The 15,693-nt window shown below is 46.5% G+C and overlaps 1 protein-coding gene across 2 annotated transcripts in view; it reads right to left on the reverse strand.

The window, feature by feature from the left end:
• The window catches only part of COL23A1 (collagen type XXIII alpha 1 chain), a 382,617-nt gene extending 370,758 nt beyond the window's left edge, over nt 1-11,859 (reverse strand). For both annotated transcript variants that reach the window (XM_043912439.1, XM_043912438.1), the window contains exon 1: nt 11,367-11,859. In XM_043912439.1, the coding sequence (XP_043768374.1) occupies nt 11,367-11,663 (297 nt within the window). In that variant the 5' untranslated portion in view covers nt 11,664-11,859. The remainder of the gene's footprint in view (nt 1-11,366) is intronic.
• Between the last annotated feature and the right edge of the window lie 3,834 nt (nt 11,860-15,693).

A 15,693-nucleotide genomic window follows, 5' to 3' on the forward strand; every position in this document is an offset into this window, starting at 1 on the left:
TTAGTACTGAAATATGTTTCCAGAAATGATGAAGGGGCTGCTTTCTAAATGCCTGTGTCAACAGTTAAAGATTAATCCTGATCCTACACATAAAGAAAATCTATTGGAGAAGAGCTGGAGGTCCTGTGTGGCCTATGGAGAAGTTGACACTGTTACATTTGTTCACAGAACTAGAAATTGCATTGCAGACGGAGTGCAGTGCTCGGCTCCACAAAACTGCTTAAGGAGGATTCTGCACCAAATCAACAAATGAGCCTAATTCTGAAATGAAATCTTCAGAGTTCTTCCAAATCTTATTTTCAGACTTCTTTATCATTTGCTTTTTGCTTTTGCTTTCAACAACAGACCTAACTGACATAAAAGCTCAACCGAAAGAGAGATTGAATCCACTTTTCCCATCCTAAAACTCAAAGCCTGATTTAACAATTTGATTTAAATTTGATATAACAAAATCATTTAACAGTTTGGGAATTCCATAGGAGGATAAACATGTATGTCGTGGACAAACTTGGATGTTCCAAAATCAAGACAAAATACAAAGCCCTAAAAATGATCCTTTTTAGGCAGTTGCTCTGTATCATGAAAAACAATAGAAGTAAGAAGTCTTCCCCACAAAACCATCAGCCGTACTGTACCAACAAAGGTGTGAACTGCCCTAGATGTCGTGTTAATAGAGGGATGCAGATTCCACCTATGAAATCCTATGTGGTCATGAAACATGACCACAAGGACTGCATAGCACTTGGAAAAACGTTTTTGATAAAAAGGTTGAAATACACAGAGGCAAGGTGTAAATGGTGTGCACACTTAGAGATCTATGAATCTGTACATCCAAACAAGGCTGGAGAAAATCACGCAAAAGGTTACATAGTCCTTGTTTTAGGGTGGTGGGATCATCAATAATATTAACCATGTTAGACTAGCATACACCTTGGTTATTTAAATTTTTTAAAAAAGGAGAAAGGGGAAGGGTTGCCAAGCAAGCATGCTAATTCCCAACACTGGGTCTAACATCCTAAGGGAGGATGAGTTGAGAAGTTCCTGAGCAAAGAGAAAAGGGTATGAAAGAACCATATCTCCCACCAATACCTAACAATTTCTAGTGGGGGTCAGGAGTCAGAATTATAGGGGAAAAGGGGGAAATGTGTAGAAATCTGTGGTGAAAAAGAAGGCTCCCTGAAGGTACAGGATTACACCAAAGCTCTGTGGGGCCTTGACATGTAAGAACAGTGAGATTCAAGGCTCAGAGCTCACCCTGGGCTGCACAAAATATTCTGTCCAGCCCTCCCTTCTCTCCCTGAATCACCATGGCCCCTCCCCACAGTTTGAGCAGTGCTCTCAGCCCCACCTCATGCGTAGAGAACTGAGATTCTGGAGCAGCCTGGGCCACACAGCCAGCAGGTGGTAGAGGCTGCTATAAACTGAATGTTTGTGCCCCTCACTCCCTGCAATTCATGTGTTGAAACCTAATCCCCAATATGATGGTATTAGGAGATGGGGGCTTTGAGAGGGGGTTAGGACATGGGAGTGGAGCCCTTACAAATGGAATTAGTATGCTTATAAAAGAGACACCAGCATCCCAGGTGTCTCAGTGGTAAAGAATCAGTCTGCCAATACAGAAGATGCAGCTTCCATTCCTGAGTCAGGAGGATCCCCTGGAGTAGGAAATGGCCACCCACTGCAGTATTCTTGCCTGGAGAATCCCATGGACAGAGGAGCCTGGTGGGCTACAGTCTCAGTTCAGTTCAGTTCAGTCGCTCAGTCATGTCCGACTCTTTGCAACCCCATGAATCACAGCATGCCAGGCCTCCCTTCCATCACAAACTCCCGGAGTTTACTCAAACTCATGCCCATCAAGTCGGTGATGCCATCCAGCCATCTCATCCTCTGTCGTCCCCTTCTCCTCCTGCCCCCAATCCCTCCCAGCATCAGGATCTTTTCAAATGAGTCAACTCTTCGTATCAGGTGGCCAAAGTATTGGAGTTTCAGCTTCAGCATCAGTCCTTCCAATGAACACCCAGGACTTATCTCCTTTAGGACGGACTGGTTGGATCTCCTTGCAGTCCAAGGGACTCTCAAGAGTCTTCTCCAACACCATAGTTCAAAAGCATCAAGTTTTCGGTGCTCAGCTTTCTTCACAGTCCAACTCTCACATCCATACATGACCACTGGAAAAACCATAGCCTTGACTAGACGGACCTTTGTTGGCAAAGTAATGTCTCTGCTTTTTAAAATGCTATCTAGGTTGGTCATAACTTTCCTTCCAAGGAGTAAGCGTCTTTTAATTTCATGGCTGCACTCACCATTTGCAGTGATTTTGGAGCCCCCAAAAATAAAGTCTGACACTGTTTCCACTGTCTCCCCATCTATTTCCCATGAGGCGATGGGACCAGATGCCATGATCTTGGTTTTCTGAATGTTGAGCTTTAAGCCAACTTTTTAACTCTCCTCTTTCACTTTCATCAAGAGGCTTTTTAATTCCTCTTCACTTTCTGCCATAAGGGTGGTTTCATCTGCATATCTGAGGTTATTGATATTTCTCCCAGCAATCTCAATTCCAGCTTGTGCTTCTTCCAGCCCAGCGTTTCTCATGATGTACTCTGCATAGAAGTTAAATAAGCAGGGTGACAATATACAGCCTTGACGTACTCTTTTTCCTATTTGGAACCAGTCTGTTGTTCCATGTTCTGTTCTAACTGTTGCTTCCTGACCTGCATACAGGTTTCTCAAGAGGCAGGTCAGGTGATCTGGTATTCCCATCTCCTACAGAATTTTCCACAGTTTATTGTGATCCACACAGTCGAAGGCTTTGGCGTAGTCAATAAAGCAGAAATAGATGTTTTTCTGGAACTCTTTTGCTTTTTCGATGATCCAGCAGATATTGGCAATTTGCTCTCTGGTTCCTCTGCCTTTTCTAAAACCAGCTTGAACATCTGGAAGTTCTCGGTTCATGTATTGCTGAAGCCTGGCTTGGAGAATTTTGAGCATTACTTTACTAGCGTGTGAGATAAGTGCAATTGTGCAGTAGTCTGAGCATTCTTTGGGATTGCCTTTCTTAGGGATTGGAATGAAAACGGACCTTTTTCAGTCCTGTGGCCACTGCTAAGTTTTTCAAATTTGCTGGCATATTGAGTGCAGCACTTTCACAGCATCATCTTTCAGGATTTGAAATAGCTCAACTGGAATTCCATCACATCCACTAGCTTTGTTCGTAGTGATGCTTTCTAAGACCCACTTGACTTCACATTCCAGGATGTCTGGCTCTAGGTGAGTGATCATACCATTGTGATTATCTGGGTCATGAAGATCTTTTTTGTACAGTTCTTCTGTATATTCTTGCCACCTCTTCTTAATATCTTCTGCTTCTGTTAGGTCCATACCATTTCTGTCCTTTATTGAACCCATTTTTGAATGAAATGTTCCCTTGGTATCTCTAATTTTCTTAAAGAGATCTCTAGTCTTTCCCATTCTGTTGTTTTCCTCTATTTCTTTGCATTGATCGCTGAGGAAGGCTTTCTTATCTCTCCTGGCTATTCTTTGGAACTCTGCATTCAAATGGGAATATCTTTCCTTTTCTCCTTTGCTTTTTGCTTCTCTTCTTTTCACAGCTATTTGTAAGGCCTCCTAAGACAACCATTTTGCCTTTTTGCATTTCTTTTCCATGGGGATTGTCTTGATCCCTGTCTCCTGTACAATGTCACAAACCTCCGTCCATAGTTCATCAGGCTCTCTGTCTATCAGATCTAGTCCCTTAAATCTATTTCTCACTTCCACTGTATATTCATAAGGGATTTGATTTAGGTCATACCTGAATGGTCTAGTGGTTATCCCTACTCTCTTCAGTTTAGGTCTGAATTTGGCAATAAGGAGTTCATGATCTGAGCCACAGTCAACTCCTGGCCTTGTTTTTGCTGACTGTATAGAGCTTCTCTATCTTTGGCTGCAAAGAATATAATCAATCTGATTTCGGTGTTGCCCATCTGGTGATGTCCATGTGTAGAGTCTTCTCTTGTGTTGTTGGAAGAGGGTGTTTGCTATGACCAGTGTGTTCTCTTGGCAAAACTCTATTAGCCTTTGCCCCGCTTCATTCTGTACTCCAAGGCCAAATTTGCCTGTTACTCTAGGTGTTTCTTGACATACTACTTTTGCATTCCAGTCCCCCATAATGAAAAGGACATCTTTTTTGGGTGTTAGTTCTAAAAGGTTTTGTAGGTCTTCATAGAACCGTTCAACTTCGGCTTCTTCAGCATTACTGGTTGGGGCATAGGCTTGGATTACTGTGATATTGAATGGTTTGCCTTAGAAACGAACAGAGATCATTCTGTCGTTTTTGAGATTGCATCCAAGTACTGCATTTTGGACTCTTTTGTTGACTATGATGGCTATTCCATTTCTTCTAAGGGATTCCTGCCCACAGTAGTAGGTATAATGGTCATCTGAGTTAAATTCACCCATTCCAGTCCATTTTAGTTCGCTGATTCCTAGAATGCCGACATTCACTCTTGCCATCTCCTGTTTGATCACTTCCAATTTGCCTTGATTCATGGACCTAACATTCCAGGTTCCTAAGCAATATTGCTCTTTACAGCATTGGACCTTGCAAGCAAGGGCTACAGTCTACAGGGTTGCAAAGAGTCAGACACAACTTATCGACCGAAAAACAACAAAAAAAGAGACCCTAGAGAGCTCCCTCAGCCCTTCTGTCTGCCCTAAGAGGACAAAGTGAGAAGACAGCTATCTATGAACCAGGAAGCAGGTCCTCACCAGACACCAAACCTGCTGATACCTTGATTCTGGACTTCCTAGCCTCCGCAACTGTGAGAAATAAGTATCTGTTGTTTAAGCCATCCAGTTTTGTAACAGCAGCTTGAACATATGAAAGACACTGGACTTCTGATTTCTTGTCCAGAGTACCTCCTCTTCAGACTCAGGCCCCTCAAGGCCACCATCACCCACAGCACCAGGCAAAGCTGAGCAACCTCCTGGCCTCACTGCTCCAGGTCACCGAGACTCAGGGCACCCCAACACTCCTCAACCAGGACAGAGAGCAGCCTCCTTCCTCACATGTACACTCCTATGGGAAGAATACTCCCTGGGAAGCGGATGGAAGTGGGCTGAGGAAGGTGGGCCCTGGGAGCAGGTGGTCCTGACTGCCCTCAGCTGGACATGAACCTCATACCAAGGGCGGAGAAGATGCACCCTCCCTCATCACTCCTCCTGCCAAAGACTTCTGCTGCCCTAAGAGAGCCTAGGCCTGGCCGGTGTGCCCAGAACAGGTCCTGGCCTTCCTCTCAGTGACATTCCTCCCTTGTAAAACAAGGACAATAACCTCTGCCTTCCAAAACTCATGATGCTGTTGTGGGGGAAGTTTTAAGATTTAAAGTTATCCTATAACTTGTTAAGCTCACATTTTGTAAGCATACTATATTCAGAGATACACAGATTTTGATACAACCATAGATAAACCCCAATTTATCAATATACATAAACACCTACAGAACAAATAACTACCAACCTACAGCCTATCCCATTTGATCGAAAATCCTTTAGCTGGATGTCAAGTAATTGAGGAAGAATTTCTCCAGTATGTGGCTCCAGCTTGTTGCCCAAGCCCCTCTCTTGTTATTCCTTGGATGATCATCTACTTGATCTGACTGGCCCCATGCCTTCTTCCTCTTCTTCTAATAACAACACTCCAAATTGTCCTTTAGGGACCATCCTCCACCCCCAGTCCTTTCAGCTCCAGTGGAGTATACACAGATGTGCACGGGTGCACATCCCATCCCCCCACCCCCAGACCCTGTGATCAGAGAGGCTGCCTGGCTCATCTCAGTGACCAGTTCAGGCAAACCATATTGACCACTGGAGTGATTCAGGGGAACTATTGGGAAAGAGAAACTCTAACACTGAGGACATGGACTTGGAGCTGCTGACAGCTGCTCTGCCATTTCATGGGAAGAGTAAGGGCATCTCTGACAAATACAGAGCCAACACAGAGAAACACAAAATCAAGGCACCTCTTACTGTGCCTGAGCAGACATTTCCTGGACATTTCAGTTACTCCAGCCAATGAATTCCCTTTTTAATTGAGAGTCAGGGTCCTGTCACATTGCCATTTGATAGAATAAGGATCCAAGACAACTAGAAAGGTGGAACCTAATGAGATGATGCTCAGTGAAGGTAAAGAAACATCCTGCTCTGGGGACCATGATTGTAACTGTACACACTTTAGAAGGGGATCTGGAGGTCATGGTGAGATATGGATGTTGAAAAAAACTAAGGGGGCCTATAGTTGGGGTTGGGGTGAGGAGGGGAAGCAGAGCTGTCTGGGCATACCTGATGGGTACAAGGCACCACATATGGATTCAGGTTTACTGATCTCCTCGGTCCTCAGAGCTGCTAGGACAGTTCCCTCCAGCCCGAGGAACCTCTTCCACTAACTGCCCGGTAATGTGCAGGTGTCATCATTTTTTGTGTGTGCCATGATGTGGAAAGAGTTGGAAAGCAGGACCCTAGAGTGCCATCCCCAGCCACTCCAGCCAGTCATTTTGGGATCAGAACAGCAGGCGCTTGAGGATTCAAGATCACAAACTACAAAGCATAGGACTGTGCCAGAGAGAATCCCAAACTATCAACCTTGCCTTTGACTATGGCTAGAGGCAGAGCTGGAAAGCAGGACCTTGAAGGAAACAGAAATTTTGCGGCTGGAGAGTGTTCCCAAAGTGTGCAGCAGTGAAGAGGACATGGTTACGAAAACTGCGGTACCGCAGTTTGATGACTTTCCCCTCCCCTACCCCCACTCTTGTCCTCCTCTAGGGCAACAGTCTAGAGCACCCACCTGCCACTGTTAGTTGCTCCCTAATCGCCAGTCCTAGGCTCCCTTCCACACAAAGCTACAATTTTCTTCCACTGGCAACATGCCCAGACTCAGAGGATGTACCAAACTTGGCCAAAGTCTCCTGTGGCAACCCCATTACCCTTGACAGGATGATGGTGGTCACTGGTCCCGATTCTGGCTGGTGGCTATAAGGAAATTTCCCTGACTCAAATAAAGGAGAAAGTCTCTTGAGAAGATGGCTTTTTCTTGCTCTCTTCCCTTCTACCTTGGCTGTTCTTTTGTGAAGACACATGCTTGGGGCTGCAGCAGCCATCTTGTGACCATGAAGAAAGGCCAAGAGAATGGCAGATAATAACCTAGAACCCAGGCATGGCCAGGTCATGGAACTGACCCAAGGTCTGAAGCCTGACTTTCAGGCTCCTCTGGTTATGCAAGCGAATTCAACAACTGTATTATTTAAGGGATCACACTTCGGTATTTTGGTGAAAGTGAAAGTCGCTCAGTCATGTCCAGCTCCTTTCGACCCCCATGGACTATACAGTCCATGGAATTCTCCAGCCAGAATACCGTAGTGGGTAGCCTTTCCCTTCTCCAGGGGATCTTCCCAACCCAGGGATCAAACCCAGGTCTCCCTCATCGCAGGCGGATTCTTTACCAGCTGAGCCACAAGGGTATTCTGGTACTTGCCATCAAAAGGCTTACTGACCAACACTTTACATTACCTTATTTGCGCATCACTGCATAGGTAGTTGTGGCCATCATATTAGGAAAGAGGAAGCTGGAGCTCAGGAAGTTGAAGAGGTTAGATGCCAGGACTAGTAAATTGTGGGACTGAAATCCCATTTATCATCTACCCTTCTCGGCCTGCTGGTATAAATTCATTCAGCTTATAGATCCCCAACTTCAGGAGTGATGCTGTAAATCTTTAAAGCCAATGTATAAAAGTCCAGTTCAACAATTTCAAAATATTTTTGTGAAAGGAATACCCTGACAGTTGGCTTGTTCTAAACAAGCTGCTGTTATTATAAAGCTCTCCTAAACTGTTGCAAAAAGGGGAAAAAAAAAAAAGTGGAGAGATAAAATGAACATGCCAGGAAGTAAGTGGAAAGAAACTTTTTTTGGTTTGGAAACCAGGAAATGTCAAGGAAATAAATGTAGCTATGATTTATATACCATTTCCAGTTGACCCATGGGATTTAAAAACTGGCATTTTTAAGTGTGTACCACAGAGCAATCCTGACAAGTGATAAGCTGCCACAGAGGCCAAAAAGCTCCATTTGATTCTGGGTTTTATGCTAACTTTACTAATATATATATATATAGTTGAGGGTAGTGAAGGAAAGGGCTTGAATTTTACCCTGAGTCTTTGGGTTTTTCTTATTCTCAAACTGATTGGTCTGGACAAGGGAAGACCAAGAGCCAACAACAAATCCATTGTAAGCTGGGAATAGTTTCTTGTAATACTAAATGTTTCTTTAATCCTTGCATTAAGATTTTTACTGTGGTATAGCAGCAGCTGTTTTATTTACTCTAAAATTTAAGCTTTTGTAATACTTTAGGTATAACTAATGGGACGGTTTGATTACTGAGGCAAGCTATTTAAAGCACTTAAAAAGCATCATATCAGATGCTTGTTTTGCATTTATATTTTGGGGTCATACTGAAGATACACTGTTAAGGACTCTTGCTCCAAAGTCTTGCTTATTTTCTGAAAACCATTTATTTCATACCATGGGAAGGGTCTTTAATAATCATGAGTTATCATGAATATTCTTTTTTGTAGCTTCTGTATTTATGTTATCAGGCACATCAATCAGTCCCAAAGAAGTTATTTCAGGGTTCCGTTCCCAAGGGAACAAAGACAGTGGGTTCCATGTTAACAGTGGCTTTGGCGGCTTATTTTTATTTTTCTGACATGAAAGTTGTGTATAGTTGGCAAGGATTTCTCTTCTCTGAAAACAAGCTTGTTGGTAAAAGGACAAGCTGCAGGCACCCTCACATACACAACCACTTCAGCACAGGCTGAAAGGATGCTTCCTGAGAACAATTAGAACTGAAAAACATATTCAAGTACAAATGTGCTTTCTTTAAGAGATTTTTCAGTTCATCATTTATTTGTCCTTCATATTGAACAGTTTTTTTTTTTTAAGTTATATTCAGATCTATTTAAAGCCAATTACCAACTCCCACTATGCACTTCCCACAGTCCCCTCATCTCAGCCAGGGGCTCTCAGGGTCACTGTCCAGGCTGTGTACATTTCCCATCCAGCGACATCTGTGAGAAGAATGGCTAGAAGGAATAGCCTGGTGCCCTGGGAAAGAGATCCCGTTTCACAGGGACACACAAACAGCCAGAAGCTCAACCCCGACTACACTCGTAGTATGGCATCTCAGATGCTCCAAGTAGAGACTCCTCCACATCAAGTCTGGTTAGTTGAGATGTGTCCTATACTAAAGGCATAGCCTGCAGAATGGAATAGCAAATTTCAACGGAAAATCCCAGGATTTGAAATTTTTCCTTCACCTTACTATTGAAGAAGAGAAAAGGGGGTGGTGGTGGAGAGAGGCAGAGATGGAATACTCTGCCCATAACTCCTTGGAAGCAGGATGGAACAACTACAGTCTTTCCTATGATCTGTGTAGTTCAGGACTTAAGAATCCACACTTCTCAGCGGTGGCTGCTTTCCTAGGACCCTCCTCCCTGTTGGAATGGACAGAATTTGCAAGTTCCTCATAAAAAGTTTTACCGGGATTTCTGATGTACTCAATCAAACTTAATAGCTTATTTTTTACTAAGTGAGAGGGGCCCCCTATTCGAAAGAACAGCCATGATTATTGCATTAACAGGTAGAAATTTTACTAGCCTTCCATAAATCAGTTCAAAACCCTGGTCTCTAAGGATTTGCTAAAAGATAATGGGCTGCAACTATGAAACCAACGCCAGGAGTTGCCAGCAGTGCTCCAGAAAGATTTCTGAAGTCTACAGGCACTTTCAGGAGAAACGTAGAAAATCATTTCATGAAGGAGCAATTTTGTCCAAAACCAAGCTAGAAGAGATGTAATACTGGCTTAAAATGACTAAGAAATAGGTATGGTGATCAAGAAGGCATGCTGCAGTCTTCTCCCGCTCTCTTTAAAGAACTCGAATCAACTCAACAATGGATACACAGCTCATTAATAAAGATCACAGCTGAGCACAATTCAGGGGACTCCACAGTAACAAGCCTACCCTTCCTCTCCTCTACCTTGAAACTTTGTAGTGCTTTTCACACTATAGTTAAGGATGTCCTTTGAGGGCTTCCTCGGTGGCTCAGATGGTAAAGAATCTGCCTGCAATGTGGGAGACCAGGGTTTGATCCCTGGGTGGGTAAGATGCCCTGGAGAAAGACATGGCAACCCACTTCAGTATTCTTGACTGGGAAATCTCAAGGACAGAGGAACCTAGCAGGCTACAGTCCATGGGGTCACAAAGAGTGGGACAGGGCTGAGCAACTAACACTTTGGGGAGTATGCTGGGGATATCCGGTTAGCTGCCTTTCCTAGGAAGTAGAGGCTGGCTCGGGCAACGGAAGACAGCACAGCCAGGGGTGCGCCAGCCAGTCTATCACCACCATTCTTTTGGGAGGTGCCCCGCTGCACAGAAGGTGGTTTTGATCAACATGATGGGTGCAAGTTTGAAGTCCCAAATGTGACTTCTGCTTTGAAGAGTATAGCAGCAACCCTAACAGAAGTGTCACAGAATCTCATATCATACTTCTAGCAAGGAAACTCAAGATCTGCTGTGTCCACAATGCCCAGGTGGCATCGCCCAGATGGAGTCAACCCAAACTAGAATCTGGGTTTTCTGGCCCTGTTTTTCCTTCCTCCCACCCTGCCAAGCTGAGGCTGGCGTCCCCACAAGTCTCCATTGCGCTGAGTGCGCACAGAGCTCAAGGAGCCCCAGGCACAGCACAGCACCCCCAAGATGGAGCTGCTCCGAAACACTTTGCTGACGGGTCAGAGGGTGGACAGGGCAGGCTGAATTGACCATGTCCCTCCAAGGACCCTGGCCCGGGTCTGACACAGGTTTCCCGCCACCAGGAGACCTCTGGTCTGCTGGAGGCCCCACACCTCTGCAAATATATCAGCGCTGGGGACAGCAGCTGCTACCAGTGACAAGAGTCACCAGACATCTTCATTATCCCGGCACAGGTAAGAGGGCAGGCGCTTAACGCAGACGGGAAGCCATCGGTCCAAGCGCGCACACCCGTGGAAACTCGCCCCTAGATCTGTTACTTCAAAGTCCGCAGTCTTTCCTCTTCCTCCCCCTGCTTGTCCCCGAAACAGTCCTTCTAAGCTTGTTTTTCCCGCAAGCCGACCCTGAGGCTGGGGCGGGAACTGTAGGACCGATCACTCGGCCGCCTGCACCCCAGCCTCGGTCGCCTCCGACCCTTCCCCGTGCAGCCTGCCGGGACGCACTCGGGCGCTCACCGCTGGCGGGCGACCCCTCCCCAGCGCCACGGCTCCCGGCCGGCACGCCGCGCCCTACCTCACGCAACAGGCGCTCCAGCCGCGGCTCGGCCCAGGCGGCCAAGGCGTCGGGGGTCCCCGCGCGCCACAGCAGCTCCCGCTCTTCCTCGAGGGCCGCCACCCGGCCCTGCAGCGCGGCCGCCTGGACGCCCAGCAGCAGGCAGGCGACCGCCGAACTCGCGGAGAGCAGCAGGCACAGCGCGCTCACCGCCCAGGCCCGCGCTCCAGTCGCCGGGCTCACCGGTCCGCCGCCGCCGCCGCCGCCAGCCGGCTCTCCGTTCCGCTCGTCCTCGCAGGCGCGCCGGCCTGGACTCATGGCGCGTTCGTCAGGCGTGAGCTCTCGGAACCGGCGGTGCACAGAGCCCGGGGACGCGGGCTGAGCGTGTGGGAACTGTCGGGAGAGCCCGAGGCACGAGGTCGGCCGGGCGCGGGACGCGGCCTCTGGGCAGCTGCTGGACCGCGGCGCACACCCCCTTCCCCGCTGCCAGCTCCTCCACAGCGGCCACTTTGGGCAGTTTCCTCTATGCAAATAGACCCTGCCAGAAAAGGAGCCGGGACCCACCCAGGGGAGGAGCGGCCCCGGCGGCCCGGCGCGGCGAGGGGGCGGGGGCGGGAAGGAAGCCCGCTACTCCGAGCACCCCCCGAGCGCGCCCGGCGAGCCCAGGGCGCTCAGCACGCACCTCTGCCCTTACCTGCTCTCGCCGTCGGGCTGCACCCACTGCCGCTCCCGCACGTCTGCGACTCCCCAGCCCGAGTTCCAGCTGCAAAATTCCAAGAGGTCTGAGATGCACCCGGAGGCTGAGAGCGCCTTCAGCAGCCCACCGCTGGCTGCGTCATCACTAATTTCTTGGGAAGATTCCCCTCAACTTGTGAATTAACCTATCTGACACTTTTTTAAAGAGTTCAAAACTTTAAACCCTAGGGCTAACTTGGTGAATCGTTTCTGGATGGTGTCCTAGCGCCGTTTGGTGGCGGAAAGGGACCTCTTGTGCATTCACACAGACGCAGTTAATCGGGATTGCGTCTGGCGGAGGAGTGAGTCTAAGAATCTTTAATACCCTCACCATTTATTATGTGCCAGACCATTGTAATAAGGCTTACAATTACTGACCTAGGTAAAGGCTTTCCTTTGAGAAAATTGAGACTTTTAACAAGTGCAAAAGATAGGGGAAAAGAATTCCAACTTTTGATGAGCTGATAGCTTCATTCTGTAATGGAAGCACAAGAACGCGTTAGTCGCTCAGTCGTGTCCGCCTCTGCGGTCCCACGGACTGGTAGCCCACCAGGTTCCTCTGTCCATGGAGTTCTCCAGGCAAGAATACTGGCGTGGGTTGCCATGTCCTTCTCCAGGGGTTCTTCCCAACCCAGGGATTGAACCCAAGTCTCCAGCATTGCTGGCAGATTTTTTACTATCTGAGCCACCAGTGAAGCCCAATGGAAACACAATATGGCCAAAAATAATCATCTAATATGTACCACATTTAAGCCATACTGTGATTCTGTATATTATTTAACACGTGGTTAAAGTAGGAAAACCTGAATGATAACCAAGCCGCTGGAACAGTCTTTTTTAAGAAAGGGGGGCAAGACTGAAGTCAGGCGCATTCTCTGCTGGCTCAAATTCCTACTTGGCATATTATATCCTAAAATGGGTCCTACATAGTCTCCCACTGACTCCAGTAATACTCAAATAAAAACAACAGACTAACTTGGATCTTTGTAATTTGGGCAAATACACAGTGGTTTTTGGAAAAAAACAAAAAAAGGACCTCTGTATCTTCCTGCTCCCTCTCTGGGTATCTTCGGATTTATTAGCTTCTTTGGACACATTACAAAGCTCTTAAAACTGCTGAGGACCTTCAGCTGACATGTTCCTCCTTACTCCCTTAACTTGGAGGAGAAAAGTACCTCTGAGATTGGAGTAAAACAAAAATGGTTGGCACCTCACCCCTGCAACTTCATAGCTGTGACCTTAGGTGACTTGGGGTTACAGTTGAGTCGTTCGACAGAGGTCTTGCTAAAATCTAGTATATGCCCAATAAGTAGCCTGAAAAGTATTTGCTCAGCAAACTGGACTGTCTTCTTTGAAAAGAGGTCAACACCATATTATAAGTTGGCACTTCGTTCTTGCTACAAACACATAGGCAAATTGCCCATCACCTGCATGTATTGTTCACTATATTCCAGAAGCTTCTGTGTATCAAAAAAGCCAAGCTCATTGGTTCCTTTGGCCTTTGTCCTTGCCTACTGCCTCACTTTCTGGAATACCCTGCTCTAGGATCTTTGAGCAAGCTCCTCCTTTAGGATAAGGTCCTCAGGTCCTTAAACCTTATTATCTCCGAAAGACCTATCCACATTGTCCAATCTAAGGAAGCTTCACTCACAGTCTTCAGAAGGATTACTCAGGGGAATCATTTATCACTGTTTGAAGTTACCTCTATTAACAAGACAAAGTTGCCCCTTTGTCTTGTTCGCCACTGTTTTCTCAAAGAACAGTGCAGGATCTGGCAAATATTTGTCAAGTGAATTAAGGAAAGGTGAAAATATGTTTACTGTCTACACATCATTTTAAAAGGTAAGGAAGAAAATACTCTATCTTATGTCAGTTAGGACCCTGGAAGGAAGAGACAGTATTCAAACTGAAGATAGTTTGATTGTAGAGACTGTTTATATGGTGGGGCAGATTAAGTGAAGCCGACAGGGGATGTGAAAGAAGCATTCTGGAGTATAAACAGTTGGAGGCCATGACTATTTCTCGCTGAAGTGAGAAGAGGGAACTGTTGTTGGAATCCTGTGAATGCTCAGAGCTAAACAAAGGTCTGCTCAAGAGGAGGTGTGTCCTTTGACAGGTCTGCAAAACCAAGACTTGGAAGATAAGAAGCTAGGAGATAATCTCTCCTCTTACTCTCTGATCTGCTGGGCCTCCCAGTGATCAAACCTACAGGGCAGGGGAGCCCAGATGATGCGGTGACAAAGAGGTCAGCCTCCTAAGGGCAGAGAGCTGAGTCAGAGTGGTGGAGGGAAGATCTGGGGGATGGGAATCCACTGCATTCCCTAACGTGCATATAGATTACCAAGGTCAGTCTAGCTACTCTTGCCTCTGAAATGGCTAACCTGTCAGCGATAGGCACTAATCCTCAGAGAGACCAACTGGCTACTTGGTGGCAAATCAAGTACTTCAGACTCCCTTCATCCCAAAAGGGCCAGCAATTTGTTCCTCACAGGGATGGATAGCTCTTCTAGGTAAGGGCTTGTGTTCCCTGTTTGCAGAGCCTCAGCCAGCACTACTATCTATATAGACTCCGCAATCCACAAGTATCCTATATAACATAGCATCCAACCAGGAAACACACTTTACGGCAAAGTAAGTGTGGGAGTGAGCCCATTACCATGGAACCCACTAGTTATATTATATGTTACATCCTGCACCAGCCAGAAGCAGCCAGCCTCACAGAACACCAGAAGTACCTTTTGAAGGCACAAGTGAAGCACCAACTCATAGTATTCAGAGTCAATACACTAAAAGACTGCACTGCCATTTTTCAGAATGTGGGATATGCGTTAAATGAGGGACCTCTCATGATGCTTCTTTCTCAATAATATGTGGGTCTAGGAACCAAGGGATAGAAGCAAGAGTAGCCCCATTCACTGTTACTCCCCATGACTCACAGTGGTGGTGGTGGGGTTACCCTTGCTGTCCTCACAAAGCTGGGCCCTACGGGGTTGAAGGTCCTACTTCTCAAGAGGGTTACACTTGCCAGGGCCCACAGCGAGAGTCCATTCAACTATAAGCTATGGCTGCCCCCCAGGGCACTTTGAACTCTGTGTCCAGGGACCTGAACACAGGGGTAACTGACCCTCATCAGCAGGGAGAGGAGGGCCATTTTAGTACAGTCGGGGAAGTGAGGGACCTGCTAGCACTTCTTTGCCCATCACAATTGCAGCAAGTGCAGCAGTCCCAGCCTGGTGATTGTCAAGGGTCCAGATGCTTCAGGATAAAAGGGATTAACTATTAAACCAATTAACTATTTCATTAAAAAGGGATTGCTTAGGTCGGATAGGGTTGATAACCATGACAGAAAATTGTAACTAATATTAATAATGTAGAGATTCAAATATGTTCAAAATGCTCTTTTTAAGAAGGCTCCTCTGTCCATGGGATTCTCCGGGCATGAATACTGGAGTGGGTTGCTATGCCCTTTTCCAGGAGATCTTCCCAACCCAGGAATCGAACCAGAACCTCTTGGGTCTTCTGCATTGGCAGGTGGGTTCTTTACCACTAGCGCCACCTTGGAAGAGGTTTAAGAAGGCAGGGAATACTTAATCATTTTTTAATTTTTTCCAAC

The sequence above is a fragment of the Cervus elaphus genome, chromosome 9 (genome assembly GCF_910594005.1).
Source record: "Cervus elaphus chromosome 9, mCerEla1.1, whole genome shotgun sequence".
NCBI lineage: Eukaryota > Metazoa > Chordata > Mammalia > Artiodactyla > Cervidae > Cervus > Cervus elaphus.